The sequence below is a fragment of the Lytechinus pictus genome, chromosome 10, assembly GCF_037042905.1.
Source record: "Lytechinus pictus isolate F3 Inbred chromosome 10, Lp3.0, whole genome shotgun sequence".
Taxonomy (NCBI): Eukaryota; Metazoa; Echinodermata; class Echinoidea; order Temnopleuroida; family Toxopneustidae; genus Lytechinus; species Lytechinus pictus.
Window position 1 is genome coordinate 22,407,225 of NC_087254.1, and position 17,792 is coordinate 22,425,016.

General features: G+C 35.7%; 1 protein-coding gene across 2 annotated transcripts in view; it reads right to left on the reverse strand.

The window, feature by feature from the left end:
- LOC129270334 (acylamino-acid-releasing enzyme-like) overlaps positions 1-17,792 on the reverse strand; it is a 38,728-nt gene that overhangs the window by 19,055 nt on the left and 1,881 nt on the right. For both annotated transcript variants that reach the window (XM_064105568.1, XM_064105570.1), the window contains exons 2-11: positions 11,785-12,026; positions 11,239-11,329; positions 10,234-10,309; positions 9,214-9,374; positions 8,469-8,698; positions 7,481-7,521; positions 5,323-5,444; positions 4,234-4,291; positions 1,663-1,763; positions 908-1,048 (exon numbers count right to left, since the gene is read on the reverse strand). In XM_064105568.1, the coding sequence (XP_063961638.1) occupies positions 908-1,048; positions 1,663-1,763; positions 4,234-4,291; positions 5,323-5,444; positions 7,481-7,521; positions 8,469-8,698; positions 9,214-9,374; positions 10,234-10,309; positions 11,239-11,329; positions 11,785-12,026 (1,263 nt within the window). The remainder of the gene's footprint in view (positions 1-907; positions 1,049-1,662; positions 1,764-4,233; positions 4,292-5,322; positions 5,445-7,480; positions 7,522-8,468; positions 8,699-9,213; positions 9,375-10,233; positions 10,310-11,238; positions 11,330-11,784; positions 12,027-17,792) is intronic.

A 17,792-nucleotide genomic window follows, 5' to 3' on the forward strand; every position in this document is an offset into this window, starting at 1 on the left:
AACATGATCATAAAACACATCCTGTTTGTTCATTGATCCTGACCATGTGACTCAAGACTTGGGCAAGATAATCAGTTCATTGACCCTAAATGACCTTTGGCCTTAGTCATGTGACCTGAAACTCACACAGGATGTTCAGTAATACTTGATACTCCTATGTCCAAGTTTCATGAACTAGATCTATAAACTTTCAATGATGGCAATTCAACAAATACCCCAAACATGGTCTAAGTTCATTGAAAATAAATGACCTTTGACCTTGGTCGGTCATGTGACCTGAAACTCAGGCAGGATGTTCAGTGACACACCATTATCTTTCTGTTCCAGTTTCATGAATTACATCCATAAACTTTCTTAGTTATGATGACAATTCAAAAGCTAATCCTTAGGTTAAAGGACAAGTCTACCCTAACAAAAGGTTGATTTAAAAAGAGAAAAATCCAACAAGGATAACACTGATAACACTGAAAATTTCATCAAAATTGGATGCAAAAGAGGAAATTTATGACATTTTTAACTCAAAATTTTCAGCTGCTAAATGCAGCCTTCCTCAGCATTGACCAGAGTGATCTGATTCAACCTGGTGACATAAGAGATGTCTTTAAGATAAAAAACCCCAACAAAGTCAAATGATAATATGAAAACTTTGGCAAAGGTATGTAGGTTGAAAAGGCAGCTACAAATTTTTTTCCATCTGGCTTTGACTGTGGATTGTAAGACTTCAGTGTAGATATGAAGGACCTTAAATATATTTGACTGAAAGTGCTTTTTTCAAAACGCAAAAAAATATAATTCTGACTATGCAATACAAGAGGCATAATTAGGCAAAAACTACCTACTTCAATAGCAAGAAATAAGATTAACACTCAGCCCACCATTGGAGTGAGATGAACTAAGTTTGACTCACCAAATGTCCAGAGTTATTTGGAGCTGATCTAAAGGCAAGTAGAAGTCTTTCATTGAGGTCACAGAATTCCCAAAAGCCAAACTGTATTTCGTTAACAAGTCTTTTTACCTCCCCAGAGAAGACATCAACTTCAATTATTGTCTGTTAATAGAGAGTTGTTGTGATTGCAAATGAGATGAATTATAAAATATGGACAATTGACAATACAGATATATAACAGATAATATAAATTTAAATGCCAGATCTAGCTGGATTAGAAAAAAAAATACTCTAGATGGGCTGTATACAAGCAATAGGCCTATGCCCTGGGTGCCATGTAGTTCAGTCAAATTATTAAGAAACAAACTAAAATGCCATCTACTTAATATTGTAAAAATCTTGAGAAGAATTAGTCTTTCTTGATTATTTTATATATTGTGAAGTGCGTTGGTTGTGTAACTATAAAATGGCGATACATACATGCCAGAATATGTACGTACCGGTGACACAGCATTTGCTCCGGGCTTTAATTCGTCTGAGATGAAGGATTAAGGTTAGGGTTGCAATAGGGTTTTATGTTAGGTTTAGGACAGGGTATAATGATCAATCAAGTTGGTCATTTCATTAGTGTGTGGAATTTACAGCGGAGCAATTGTTCTTGGAACCGTTTGTACATGTATGTATGTATGTAGTACTATTATCATTATCATCATTATTACTTATATTGCACTTTTCCCCATTATGTATTCAAATCATTCTCAACATCATTGACGTACCTGGCAGCTTCTCCAATCATTATGAAGAAGGATTGTGTTATTATCTAGCCAACATTCCTGCTTCAAACGACCGACATATAAGCCGGGGAAGGGCCTGCTATCTGTTCATTAAAACACCAACACAAGAAAGAACAATAAATGAAGTTAATACCAGTTTACTCTCACATACACATACATGAAGCCCCTCTTATGCTCGGATTGACAACGATGCATACACATGTATTGCTACTTTTTCATATGCATGTTACTTTCCTTTTATGTGTAACTTGTAACACTTTTTTAAAAAGGTCATGGACTTTTTCAATCCTGTTAGCTTTCCACTCTTTAAAGTATAAGAGGTAATTTCCATGTTTAATATTGCTGTTGTACCATAATTCTTGATCGAATTATCGAACACATCTTTAACGTTATAAGAATGAACATATCTCAGTTCACTCCAGTACACAAGTAGATTGACATAAAACTCTGGTAATTTGAACTTCGTACTTAAAAAAAGCATATCGTTACTCGAACAGTTCATTCTCAAAACCTCCAATACATCTCCAATGAGGTTTATCCAGAATTTAAAAAATAGTCTCCATTGTGACTTGTTGCCTTTAAGGTATTTTGTGAACCAAGATAATAGTAATGATAAAAATTTGGTTCTTAGGTTTACCATATCTAAACCCCAATTTGCTGGAGAGCGAGTAACAACTGCTCTCTTGACTTTTTCTTTTTTTGAACCCCAAAGAAAACTGTAAATTAATTTGTTAAGTGTAGTCATGGTATTCTTTGGAATTGGTAAAAATGTCCCAATGTATACAAATTGAGAAACCAAAAAGTGTTTTTATAATTGTTATCTTTCCATAATATGTCAGGTTTCCCATTTTCCATACCCTCAAAAGATATCTCACATTCTCAATTTTAAAATCCCAATTTGGGCACAAATTCATTGCTAATAAATTTTAAATATTCTAAATTGAAAAAGGCATTTCCAAAAGTATGGGTGAGTGAAATAAGAAATTCAGTTTACACCGAAGATGAAACAGAAATTGAACCAGAAATGTTTTAAATATCATCTGGTGATTTCATTTAAGTTTGTCGCATGAAAGCAAAACATTTTTATTCATTACTAAATGAATCAGAACAAGAGAACCCCCGTTTCAGGGTGGTGGGAGGAAATTTGTCAACTACCAATAGATTATGAATGGAAGCACGTATTAGATTTTAAGTTGAAAAATGTTAGAGATAATAAAGTGAGACAATTTAATTTCAAATTACTGCACAATATTTTGCCTTTTAGAGAAAATCTTTTTAAATGGAAGATCTCGTCAAATATTATTTGCTCATTTTGTAACGAACCTGAATCATCTACTCACATTTTGTTAAAATGTCACCAAGTAGCTGATTTTTGGAAATAGGTTCACAATTTAATATTAGATTGGTTTCAAAAAGACATTTATTTAGAAGAAAAGATTATTGTAATTGGTGTAAAAATCAGTGAGTCTAAATTTAATTTGATTAACCTATTATTAATTTATGCACAATATGCAGTGTACAAAGTATATAAGTTAAATTACTTTAGGAATAAATTGTTTAATAATCAATCAATTTGGATGGTATTTATAAATGATTTCAGGAATTATGTTAAGTGGAAATACAAAAATAAGAAAGATGTTTTAGAAGAACTTGAAAAGTTTCTGTTTTAGATACTCTTACCATTTCTGCATTTGTATTTACTCATTTTTTTTTCTACACCTGTTGATTAATTTTGTATACATGTGATTATATTGTTATTTGATTTTATGAAATGAAGTACATCAGAAGAGGAAAAAAAAGAAAAGCAGTCTATTATGACTGAATGTAAGTTTTACTGTGATTTATACATTACAAACGCAATGCATTATTCATAATTTACTTCAAATCCAAAGAATAACTGCAAATTTGAAGATAGCTGAGCCATCATTGTGTATCAAGCTCATAAATACCTGTGGTTCTACAGCAACAAGTTTCTGCCAGTAGTGTGCATGAATAACCATGCAACAAAATATGTGAACAAAATCAAGCTCCACATAAAACAGCAACACAAGCTCTAGGCCACGTGTCAATTAAAAGGGCATATTACTTGCATTTTACAACCCTTTTGACTCTTTTAAAAGTTCATTCTTGATAACAATTGATCAAACTTGGGTCTTAAAACATGGCATCTCTATAGTTCAGTAAGCTCATGCAAGCAACTTATCTCTTAAGAACTTTCTCCTTTTTTTTGCAGCATTGGGATAAGCACTTAACAAGTGTGCCTGGAAGCAATCTAAAGAATTTCTCTTTTAAAGTGTAAAGGCACTGCATAGGCAAGATGAGAAGAATACTATATCAATCAATTTCATTTGACCTACTATACTATCAAAATAAATTAACACTTCATACTGTTTTTTAGTGGAATTAACAAAAAGCATCATCAATCTGCTGTAGGATATTTGAAAATAACCACATCACAGTTTAGGCTAATTCATGGGGATTTGACAAAACACCAAAATTGAAATACAAAGTGGCCAACTCCATGCGGTGTTAGTGGCATACATGTCCATGTACCTGTAGGTCTTTGAACAACATCCACTGCAACTTTTGTCTTCTTACTAATCCAATCATACTGGAACGGGAGAGCAAAAAAAAAAAAAAAAATCAACAGTAGACTCGAATAGGTGGCTGCATCAAAGCTCATCCATCTTTTTAAAAATTCCAATATATTTTAACCAATTATTATGATGGAAAGCAAAAATTTGCATAATTTGGTGTCTCAAGGTGTATGTAGGCCTACACCATTTATATAAACATTATCCCAAGATGATTTGCAAAAAATATGAATCATACAACAGTGAATGTCATCTACTACTAGTATGAGCTCTATGCTTTGAGATATACAGTGTATTATGGCATGCTGGCTCTCTCATTGAGTGAGATGGATAACAGGTACAGAAAGGAATACCCCAAACTGACAAAGGTGCTTTAGAAACTGTAAATCAACTAGAAATCAGTGTAGAATTCTCCTTTGATAATCATGTTGTTCACATAATTGCAACATCAACTCAAGCACAATGACATGGTACATTCAGACATCAAGACCCATGTTACTGGAAAACGGGGATCTTTTTTGCTCAAAAGTAGTAATGTAATAGTGTTTCCCAAAAGATTATGCAGTACGTGTATCAAGGAAAATAGGAAAATCATATTGAAACAACAGCTCAGAATGATATGTAAAATCATATCCTTACCTACAAAAGTCGGAATGGTTGAAGAGTCGGTAGATTATTTCAATGGCCATTTTGAGAACTCATTTTTGCAGATTGGAAATATTAGGGTTATGCATTAGCCCTTCTCTTTTCCTCATTCCTGATCTGCTCTCTTGTGTTCTTTCTACTAATGTGCATACGGACAAATTCATTTTTGTGAATATGTGGTATACAAGAATTGTTATTGGTATCATGAGGATCAATGAGGAAATTCCTTGAATGCTTGAGCACCTAGGCAGCCCAGCTAAAGCTGGGATAATGGTAATAGCAGGACACGCTGGGAGAACAGTTTTCGGAACTGAAGTGGCCACCCTTGGTAAATATGCTGTTATTATTACTATAATCATTATTATTATTACTTTTATTATTATCATGAGGATCTAAATCTTACCAGCATAAGTTGAGAGCATTGCTGGTGAGGACCATGGCAAGCATTCTGGACGTAGATCAATCTAGAACCATCAGGACTAAAGACAGGTGACCTCACAGAACGATCCGTCACACTGATGATATCTGGAGGGTTTTCATAAGAACAAGAGCAATCAAACTGAATGATAAAGGAAAAAAGAGAGTATCCTTTTTTTATTTCTAAAGTTAGGCAGAATAATATTCATAAAAATAGGCAGAATAATATTCATAAAGTTAGACAGAATAATATTCCTAAAATTAGGCAGAATGATAATCATAAGGTTATGTAGAATAATAATAATCCTATACTTAAAGGACAAGTCCACCCCAACAAAAACTTGATTTGAATAAAAAGAGAAAAATTCAACAAGCATAACACTGAAAATTTCATCAAAATCGGAAGTAAAATAAGAAAGTTATGACATTTTGAAGTTTTGCTTCATTTCACAAAACAGTTATATGCACATCTCGGTCGGTATGCAAATGAGGGAACTGATGACATCACTCACTCACTATTTCTTTTGTATTTTATTATATGTAATATGAAATATTTTTATTTTCTCGTCATTGCATGTGAAATGAAGTTTCATTCCTCCCTGAACACGTGGAATTCCATTATTTCAACATTTTGTGCTTCAGGCAAGGAGGTCCTAATCATCAAATTCGTAAAAATTGAAATATTGTAAAATTCAAACAATAAAAAACAAAAGTAATAGTGAGTGAGTGACATCATCGACTCTCTCATTTGGATGTAACCGGCTCGTTCATATAACTATTTTGTTAAAAATAAGCGAAACTTTGAAATATCATAACTTTCTTATTTTACATCCGATTTTGATGAAATTTTCAGCATTGTGCTTGTCTGATTTTTCTCTATTGATTCAAATCAACATTTTTCTGAGGTGGACTTGACCTTTAAGCATAATTTTCCTACGGTTAGGCAGAATAGTGCTCTTATAGTTAGGCAGAATAATATTCATGAAGCTAGGGGAATAATCATATGATAGAAGCATAACAATAATGTTCAGATATTGCAGAACTATGTTCTATGAACTATGTTTCAAGCAGAATAATATGAAAATTGTTAGACATCACAGTGAAACCTACAGGACAATGTATTTGATGGTCAAATAAGAACACAAAGGCAACACCAATCTTCACCTGATTACTTTCTATCTCTAACAAGTGGAATGCCTCTGGCCGTCTCACCTGCATCACGCGATTCAATATAGCAGCAGTGCTGATTTTGAAAACTACTATAACTCGCACAAGATGTTCAGTGATACTTGGTTACTCTTATTTCCACGTTTTATGAACTAGACCAATACACTTATAGAGATATGATGGCAATTCAACAAATACCCCCAACGTGGCCAAAGTTCTTTGACCTTACATGACCTTTGACCTTGATCATGTGACCTGAAACTCGCACAGGATGTTCAGTGATACTTGATTACTATTATGTCCAAGTTTTATGAACTAGACCAACACACTTTCAAATTTATGGCTGTAATTCAACAAATACCCCCAATTCGGCCAAAGTTCATTGACCCTAAATGACCTTTGACCTTGGTCATGTGATGTGAAACTCAAGCAGGATGTTCAGTGATACTTGATTAACCTTATGTATAAGTTTCATGAACTAGGTCCATATATTTTCTAAGTTATGATGACATTTCAAAAACTTAACCTTAGGTTAAGATTTTGATGTTGATTCCCCCAACATGGTCTAAGTTCATTGACCCTAAATGACCTTTGACCTTGGTCATGTGACATGAAACTCAGGCAGGATGTTCAGTAATACTTGATTAACCTTATGGCCAAGTTTCATGAACTAGGTCCATATACTTTCTAAGTTATGCTGTCATTTAAAAAACTTAACCTCAGGTTAAGATTTGGTGTTGACGCCGCCGCCGCCGCCGCCGTCGGAAAAGCGGCGCCTATAGTCTCACTCTGCTATGCAGGTGAGACAAAAACTAGTCAGCTTTCAATCTGGTCATGCCTGCAGGTTTCACAATGAGCCAATATACATTTCACAACAAAGTAAAAGGAAAGGGGGAGGGAAAAATGATCAAAATGTGAAATACGAGGTAATAGGTACAGGAAAATAATAATAAATGTTACTGATTTCAAATACTCACTGCAGGTTTGACTTGACAGATCTAGATGATAGATAGCACTCCTGAGGAATCAAATTCATTAAATACTAATGAACATTCAAAGTGATATCAAATTTCCATGACAAGACTCTTAAGGGATGATCCATCCTGATATCAGGAGGGTTGCATTGAAGCAAAAAAATACAGAAAGATATCAAAGGTTTGACAAATATCTATCGAATAATGATAGAATTATGGATTTCTAAAGTTTGCATTTTGTGATGTCATATATGGGTAGCTCCCCTAAATGTCATGTGAAGTAAATTCCATAAAGTGATATATATTTTTTGAAAATTAAAAACAATTCATTATATCACCAAACATCATCAAACTTTATTTTAAAGATGATTGTATGAGAAAAATATTTCATTTATCATGGACTATTAAAAAAGGGATTTCATAAAACTTGTATTAGATGACATTTGTAGTAATTGCTTGAACATTAAACAAACGTTTAAAAATCCTAATGTCTGTTACTTCTTGATAGATTCTTGTTTATCTTTATTATTATCTTGCTCTCTATTTGTCAAAACCAACCTGACATGAAAAGAAAAAAGAACGAAACTTTTAAACTAAAAAGATATTTTAATTCATTTTATTCAACTGTACTTCAATTCAATCACTTATAATATGTAGTCTCTTGCTTTGATTTGATGTCACCTTTTCATTTCCTTTTCCCAAATCTATGTATTCCTTTTCTATTAAGTTTGTTATTATGATTTTATTTCAATTCTACTACATATTGTTTCGCTGTAGTGTTCTATTCATTCATGCAATTTTACTCTGATGAATGCATGTCGAATAGCTTCGGTATGTCCGTTTTTAAGGCTATTTTACGATTTTGCGTTACTTATTTTTATGATTGTATATTATCTTTGAACACTCCCAAACCGTTTTCAATTAATTATAAATAAAGTGATTTTAAGTGATAAGAAAACTAATAAAACGCACAATTAAAAAAAAATCTTACTTTCTATTCCTACAAAAGTACATTCCCAGTCTGTATGGTTCATTCTCGTACCCAGTGAACACTATCCCATTACAATCTGGAGTCCACACTGCCTGGCAGACAGAGATATCACTTGGAAGACTCTCTGGTATAGTAACTTGACCAGTATGAAGGTTTAGGATACACGGCACGGGACAGTGCTTCCCAACGAGATTCTCTCCCCAATCTTGGCGGTAGACAAACTGGTCTCCCTGTAACATGAAAGCACAAAAGAAAAAAAAGGAAGAGTTTGGGTAATGTATTATCATTAAAATAATATTTCCATTTGTTTGAAATTTACATTTGATCAATAGTAAAAGTTTTTTTTGCTAAATAGCTCAGGGGGGGGGGGGGGGTTGGAGCACCAATCAACACTTTAATATAATAAAAATATTCCCCTTCTCCTATTTGAACACCTAGTGCAAGAAGGCAAGCCATATTTTATAAATCTTGTTATGAATCAGCAAACAATGGCAGATCAAGACGGGGGCACAAGGGGCGCACATCCCTTCTATATATTGAGAGTTGACCATTAAATGTACACACTGATTTAGTTAAATCTAAGAAAATTGTCTTCTTTCTGCACCCCCCCCCCCCCCATTTTCAAATTTGTTATCTGGGCCCCCTCTATTTCCATAATCCTGGATCTGCCACTGAGCAAGGGTTCTAAACTAGTTACAGGAATGCATAAGATGTGTAAAAATAAACTTATCATCCTGGCTAATACCTTTACTGTTGGTTCCCTGTCTTTAGGTTGTGATGTAGGATTCTCTCTGTGACAAACATTTTCAGATCTGTCAAAGTAAGAAACAGCTTTTGGTTGCTTCTTTTCCGCCACATAAAGAAGTTTAGATTCGCAACTCGACCATTCTAAACAGGAAAATTCACCTAGAAGAAAAGAAAAACAAAAATAAAATGAGGGTCCTTGAAAAATTAATAAATCAAGTAAAAGAACTGACATTTAAAAAATAATACTCTATGTTGCATATGAGCAGAGGAGGTAAGACAATGACACTTTATTTGTATGCATTCATTATGCCATCAGACACATAACTTTAAAAAACATGATATTGAAATGAGAAAAATATTTTCATGACATCACATTTAAATAAACACACATCTATAATTCAATACTTAAATTCAATATGACGGATAAAAATACCTCCCATCATATCATGTTCCTAACTAATAATACAAAAAAAAATGAAAATAAAAATATTGAACATTGGGTACCACACTACAGTAAATGACACTGAACTTTGAAAGTAGTGTTTTTTTTTATTGTTTGAGGAGGCCGCCACATAAAGCCTGATGTTGTCACAGAGGGGGCACTTCCAATTTCAGACAAGAGAGTCAAATCATTACTTATGATTTGATTCTGCTGGAATTTAGAATACCATATAATGTACTCTCATATGTAATTTATCATCATGAATTTTCATTTTAATTTTTTCTATCTTTCCTTTTTATTCCGGAGAATAAAGAGAACATTTATTTCATAATATGAACAAAAACAATAACAAATCAAATGATTTTACGTAACACTTTAACATTACGTTCTTGATCATGATTCATGATCATGAATTTTCTGCTGTTTTAAACCAAAGAACAGGAAAACATATCCGGAACCTGACCAAAATGGTCGGATCCCTAGGTTTGGCATGACAGACTCAGTACTAGTTATTTGAATGTTATAATCCTTAGTAGCATTAAAACCACTTTCTTTATCATTGGATGATTTACTCACAATCCTCATACACATTGCCATGTTTGTCAAGAGCAGTCAGATTGATATTATGAGTCTTTTGACTGTAGTTCCACACCTGCAGAATGAAACAACAAATAAGTAGTTTCTATAGTATTGATAGTCATTTCTTTTAATGTTAGTCATTTCTTTAAAGTAAATACTCAATGGTTTTTTTTTCAACAGAAAAACTTGTATCAATCATTTTTGTGTCTCAAGAAGTTTGAGTGAATCCCCCCATTTCCACATATAAGACTATTTATTTCTAAGTTATGTATTTTATGTTGTCTACAAAAGAGATATTCTGTTATGTGAACTTCATTATATGTTAATTTTCATTTATACCACTGTATGTAATTAATTAATTTCAGAATGGGACATGGGTTCGATTCCAATCTATGGCAGGTTTTCCTTCAGCAAGAAATTTACCCACATTGTGCTTCACTCAACCCAGGTGCAGTAAATTAGGTACCGGCAGGAAGTACTTCCTCAAAAAGCTTTGCACACCGTAATTGGTAGACTAGCTTAGCTGGGGTAATATAGGAGCGCCTTGAGCATTTAGCAAGGTGGATACGTGTGCTATACAAATCCTAAATTATTTATCATTATTATTAAATCATAATTTACGTTCTGTTGGAAATAAATCAAATTTTAATTTGAATCTTAAATTGTGTTCAACCTAGTGAGTTTGGTGTCACGTTTTATCATCAATTGGCAACTTTTGAGATGTTAAGATGACCTGATACAGTCTTCATTTGCAACCTATCTAAATTCTTATATTATTGTGATATCATGCAGCTCTACTTTAAACTCAAGTTAAATTATTGTTCACCATCGCTTCTCCTCCTTAAATTTGAACCAATCAAATGATTTGCGGTTCCTATCTCTCAATATTGCTGATCACTGCCTATACTAGTTTGATAATGTGCAGAAGTATTGTTATCTATATGTCTCCACTATCACTTTACCTCCTTAAATTGGCAACAATGATATGTTTGTTGCTCCTACCTCCATGTATTGCTGATCATTGCCCTTTTTGTCTTTTACATTCCTCAGCACAGCTTTGAACTTGCCAGACGCTGACCATCGTACCAACACTCTACAGGAAAAAATAATAATAAAACAAGAAAAGATAGTTATCCTACTTTTTCATCCCAACCTGAAAAGGAGAATAAGAACAAAACTTCTATGAACATGTACTTTATCATAAAAATGCTATATTCTAGTTAAAGTTTGATGAAAAATATCTAGAACAAAACAAATATATTTGAAAATCTAATCAGAAGTGAAAAAAAGAACTTTCATAATTGTGTCAAAAAAAGGGGGTGGGGTGGTTGGAGTACTTGCCCCTTCCCTAACCCAATTCTTTTCTTTCTTTCCCTTTTTTTTGGTCAATAATTAGTGGGTATTTCCCTGGCAAAAGACTTTTGCTTTTGAATTTTTTTCTTTTTTTTTCTTTCCTAGGTAGAAATTGCTTGTGGACAACAATGCTGATTAATCCTGGATCTGCCTCTGCATATATTAAAGGGAAAGTAAATAAATGTTTCTTCTTACTCTGAGTTGAGTTCCGTGCTAATTGCTGGATCTATGATGTCTCCTATCTGTCCATTAGCGTCAAGAGTAACAACATGGTTCTGTCTGTACATGACAGAGCTTTCTCTTTCTAGATCTCTCTGAATCCATGTTGAATGTACGCTGTAATGATTTCCAATCTTTTGCAAGGAAGCGGAGGAGAGAGTTGGTACACTGGCGCACTGTCTGTACACATTTACTGCCTGCTCAGTGGAGGGAAAATCCTGAAATAAAACAAATAAAACAAATTGGGGAGAGTGATCTGTGAAATTCAGTATGTGAATGGGGGGGGGGGGGGCGGCAGGTGCCCCAAACCATCGCTTCTGATTCTTATGATAAATAATTTTTTTTTTCAATGGCTGCTTCCATTATTCAGCTAAAGTCAATGGTTGTATTTTATCATAAGATACACATACATACATGTATGATGGTTAGAATAATGCAAATTAGCATTTCCTTTTTCTAATCCATCCATCGGCAACCATTCATCTCATGAGAAGATGGTGTACGTGTAGAGTGGCTGTACAGCCTTTAGTGGCTGCGCGGTCTCTCTTTAAAATGGCAGTCACTGGAATTCTTTGTAGCGCTGGATTCTGTGATGTAAAGGTTTGCAATCAATTGTTTAATTACAATGACCAATTAAGATCATCTTTGCATGCATGCACATTTCATTAAAAAACGCTGAATATGAATCAATCAGAGCAATTCATCGCAAACCTTCATGCTACAGGGCCAAGATGTAGTAAGTTGGCACTAAGGCAACTGCTGCTCTTGCAATGTATGATAAAAGCACAATCTTTATTTCTTGCTCCAGGGCATCAGTGCTACATCAGGAATAAAAATCTGAACTTTCATGTGTCTATTCAGAGTTAAAGTCATCTCCAGGGGGGGGGGGGGGGCACTCAGTATATAATGCGTGGGGGTATGTGCCGCGAAGAGGACCCCCATTTTTTACACTCAAATTTCCGTTCCAAAGCATAGAATTTCCATCTTATTGAGAAAAAGAACAAAGAAAGCCGTTCCAAAGTATAGCAGTTTTTTCTTATCGAGAAAAAAGAAGAAGGAAATCCATTCCAAAGCTTTGCATATTTTTTGTGACGCCGTTCCGGCCGCATTGATCCTCTACAATGAGCTGCATTTTTGGTGAAAAGCGGCATGCAGAGCGCTGTCCGACCATCGCCTCTACACAAGCACACCGGGCGCCCATGCCGCCGGGCTAGCTGCATGCACATATGCCCGTTCCATAGGGATGCATAAGCACTCACACGCAGGCGAACCGTTCCAAGGACCCCACGTTTTCACAAACATTTGTAGTTCTGAAGACTCCTTTTTACAATAAGCCCGTTCTAAAGCCCCTAGTTTTTTGTCTCGCCCGCGGCACATACATGTACCTAACACTTTTGTGGTTGAGTGCCCCCCCTGCCATGTCATATCCACATCAACTGATCTTGGCTCAATGATATATTTCATTTAGGAGGTCAATGGTTTGATCTTTTAATGTTGCGTGCTTTTGGTTGTTGGCCATATATACCTTTTCTTGCAATTCATTTAGCTGCTGGAGAAGGGGGACCATCTGATGGTACCAAGGATGGTTTAAGGGTAAGATCGACTGTCTAATGAAAATTATTCACATCTACTATAGATATGAAATGATCAATAAACCTACATGTAAGCGACTTACCAAGGTTAGGTGTTCGAAAAGTATCCAGGAAAGTAATATGTTGATCTATTTTTTCAACAAATGTATCGCGAAATGGCCAATTCATATTCAAGACCTTGATATGATTATATCTTTTATCAACATGGTGCAATTAAGTACCTCATGGTGTTATAATGTGCAGCTGTGCACCAATCAATCACTAAACTGAAATTTACTGTTGAGATGCCATGGGCAAGCACTGGTTTGGTTGAATTGTTGATCCCACAATTACTTCAGAATATGTATAGTCAGCCCAACAAACTAAAACAGTTTGTTCCCGGAAATCATCTCGTGAAGATATGAACCTACAATTTGTATTATAAATATAACAGTGATTTGATCATTGAGAATTCCACAATCATTTATGTAGCCATGGCCAGGCCAGACACCATGCTCGAATAGATATTCTTTTTCTTTCTCACATGAAATTCCAGAAATTGGGATGCAATGATGATCTTAATCTTTCTTCTACTGTAACTGTGAGTGCAAGACTTCCTTCTGATACGTGGCAATTGATAAAATCCCTTGGCATATATATCCAGAAGACCATGTAAATATCATGGAAGTAGTGGTGGTTCTCAAAAACAACGAAATATTCCAGTCTTTATTACAACTGGTAACCATAGTAAGACCCGTCTCCAAAATATAAGACGCATTGAACATGATAATTTGATTCAAATTAGATGTGATACATGGAATATGCCAACCCTAATGAATACCAATTCCAGATCTTTAATACCGAAGCTTGATGAACTTTCAGTCTTACTCCACGAGCATGAAGTTGATGTGGCATGTATTACGGAAACCTGGTGCCAATCCTCTATTCCGGACTGCTCTCTTTCAATTGATAACTACCAACCCCCTTTCAGATGCAACAGAGATCATGCAATCGGGGGTGGGGTAGCTTGTTACATCCATTCTTATGTTCCTGTTTAACGTGTTAAGTGATTTGACTCATTATCTTATCAAATCTGTTTGGGTTAAAATTCGACCACAGCATTTGCCGAGAAAGTTTAACCTGATAGTTAATGGTTGTTTGTATTCCCCACATAATACCAAACAAGAGCACGACCTTAAGATACAACACATTTTCAAATCATTAGACAGCATTTTGGGTCATCATCCAAGGGCTGGAATCATATTAATGGGAGACTTTAATCACATGCCTGATAATCGTTTACGAATGAACTATCAACTCAAGCAAATTATTAAGCAACCTATGCGCATGAATGCTAAACTTGATCTTGTGTACACCAACATGGCAGAGTATAATACCGAGCCAACTGTTGAAGGAGCCCTTGGCCTCTCCGAGGCAACCATCAGATAGTGTTGTGCAAACCTAAGCCGTCCTTCTCTGCCCCTGCCCCGAGGAAGTTCAGCAAAGTAACGCGAACTTGCAGTCATAATTGGAAGGTTCTTTTTGCGAATGAGCTTGAGAAAGTACTGAAAATAGCAATTCATTGACAAAATCTGATGTAGAGCAATCAAATGCACTGTTGAAACACTTTTTTAGTGTATTTACTATAGATCCTGATGGACCTATCCCTTCTGTTCAACGCCATGATGTCCCTATTTTGGACTCAGTAATTATTACCGAAGATGGTGTATTGAAGAAATTAAATAAACTGAATGTTTCTAAATCACCAGGTTCGGATGGGTTACATCCACATGTTTTGCTTAAACTGGCATCTGTTCTTGCAAAACATTTGAGTATTATCTACTCGAACCCACTTGCATCAGGCGTAGTCCCAAGTATGTGGAAGAAAGCCAATGTTAGTGCAGTATTCAAGAAGGGAGATCGTAAACTCCCATCAAACTACAGACCTATAATTCTTATTTGTATAGTATGTAAAATAATGGAGTCTATTCTAAGGGACGAAATATATGAGAATGTGAGAGGCAACAACCTTCTCAGTGTGAACCAATTTGGACTTGTATCTGGTCAATCCACTATGTTGCAGAACTTTGCTCAATGTTTTAGATGATTGACAAGAATGTTGGAGGTCAGCGGTGCAGTTGACGTCATATACCTAGACTTCATGAAAGCCTTTGATAAGGTTCCGCACCAGAGGCTTTTAGCCAAAGTAGAAGGATTTGGTATATCCAAGCCCATATATGTGAGTGGGTCAGATCTTTTCTGGTCTGTAGGAAGCACTGTGTTTGTGTTAATGGTGCCTTCTCTGACTGGGCCGTTACTAGCGGAATTCCGCCAGGGAGTGTCCTCAGAAGTCATGTACATCAATGATCTGCCGGATCAGATTTCGTCAAGTAATATTTATTTATTTGCCAATGATACAAAGACATATAAACATGTAGAGAATGACAATGATGCCGAGTTATTACAGGCAGACTTAGATCGTCTTGTTTCCTGGTCTGACAAGTGGCTGTTAAAGTTCCATCCAGATAAATGTTATGGACTTACAAAATTTTGAAAAAAGAATGATGAATTTAATGGCTACACAATAACACACGGTAATGGCACCCATAATCTATCACAAGTTGAAACAAGTAAAGATTTAGGCATGATCACTGACACAAAGCTTAGTTTTGACCAACATTTTCAGGCAAAGATCAATAAAGCCAATAGGTTAATGAATCTGATAAGACAAACATTTGTTTATTTACATAAAGAGAACTTTTTACTCAGGACTATATAAAGCTTTGATCAGACCACATTTTGAGTATGCACATGCCGTTTGGAGTCCTTACTTGAAGAAACATATTCATGCATAAAAAAATGTACAGAGAAGGGCCACTAAATTGGTACCTGAGGTAGAAAAACTTCCACATGAACAAAGATTGATCCAACTGAAACTCCCCACATTGACATACCGCCGTGCGCGGGGGGATATGTGTTGCATAAAGGGTCATTAGACAATGTCGCCTGGACATTTCCAGCGATATAGACGAGTAATAGCCCCGCACTCATCTCTGTGCATGAGTGAACATTACACACGGCACGCCCGCAATTATACCCCCAAATATATGCCTCTGATGACCAAAAGTCACTGTCAATGTCAGTTGAGAGTTCTCTGTCCAGAGAGTTGAGGTCAAGTCAAGAAAGTGTTCAGCAGCAACAGGCAGGACCTCCAGACCGTTGCGGGACACCATGTACTACTGAGGGATAGACACCTAAGAGGGGCATTAATTCAGTAAGTGCCTCTCACTCTCACCTAATTATTCAATATATGATTGAAACTTACAAGTTATTTCATGACCAGGAGGTAGTGCCAGATATGGGTCAGGTGCATGGGCCTACCAGAGGTCATGATAAACAATTGATTATTCCAAGATCAGTCACTGAGAAATGTAAGAAATCTTTTTGCATCAGAACGAAAAAACCATGGAATAGTCTCAGTAGATCTAATGAATTAGTTAATGCACCCAGTGTCTACAGCTTTGAGAACGTACTGGACAAGTATCTCCAAATAAAAGGGGAAAAAACACTTACCTCGATTATATGGATGAAGGTCTATCGTGACACAGAATCCTGACATCGAGGCACAAACTGGACACTCAAAAAAAAAGGAAAAGTTAGACGTCTACATGTATGTCGCTTTCGTTTTGGTATCGATCGGCCATTTTGTTTTCAATTTTGACAGAAGGAGAACGAACGAGACATAACTTTTCCTTTTTTTGAGGGTCCAGTTTGTGCCTCGATGTCAGGATTCTGTGTCACGATAGACCTTCGGCCTTCATCCATATAATCGAGGTAAGTGCATAATTTTTTTTCCCCTTAGTATTTGGAGTGCTATTGCGACCCCATTCTACCCCATTTTGGAGAGTATAGGTTTGACTACACGGATGAGTCCTGAGCTCCCTGGCTGGCCTAGGTTATCTTGTACTTGTAGCCTACACTCCCAGTCCCACTCCCAGGCAGTACAGACATGACAGAGTCATAAATAATTATGACTCCGCTCAGTGTAGTGAGTGATTGTATTACCGACCGGCCTTGTATTACCGAACGCGCGCATCGTACGTGTCAGAAAATAATTTCATACGCTCAAAACTTTGCAACATCCTTCCAAAGGGAACTTGAATAGAAAGATGATGAAAAATGGTAAAAAACGCATAATTTGCAAAGTCTTAATATTATGAAAATAATAAAATATGGTCAAAATAGCTCATCAGTGATTTTGTTGTTTTCTCAACTTTTCCCATAGAAAACACACGTTCGGTACCGGTAATACGTTATCTTTTTCAAGTGACCAAAATATTTCACATGCGAAGAGGGGTCCGATTGGAAGCTAATATCGTAAAAAGGAACAAGTGGAATGCCTCTGGCGGTCTC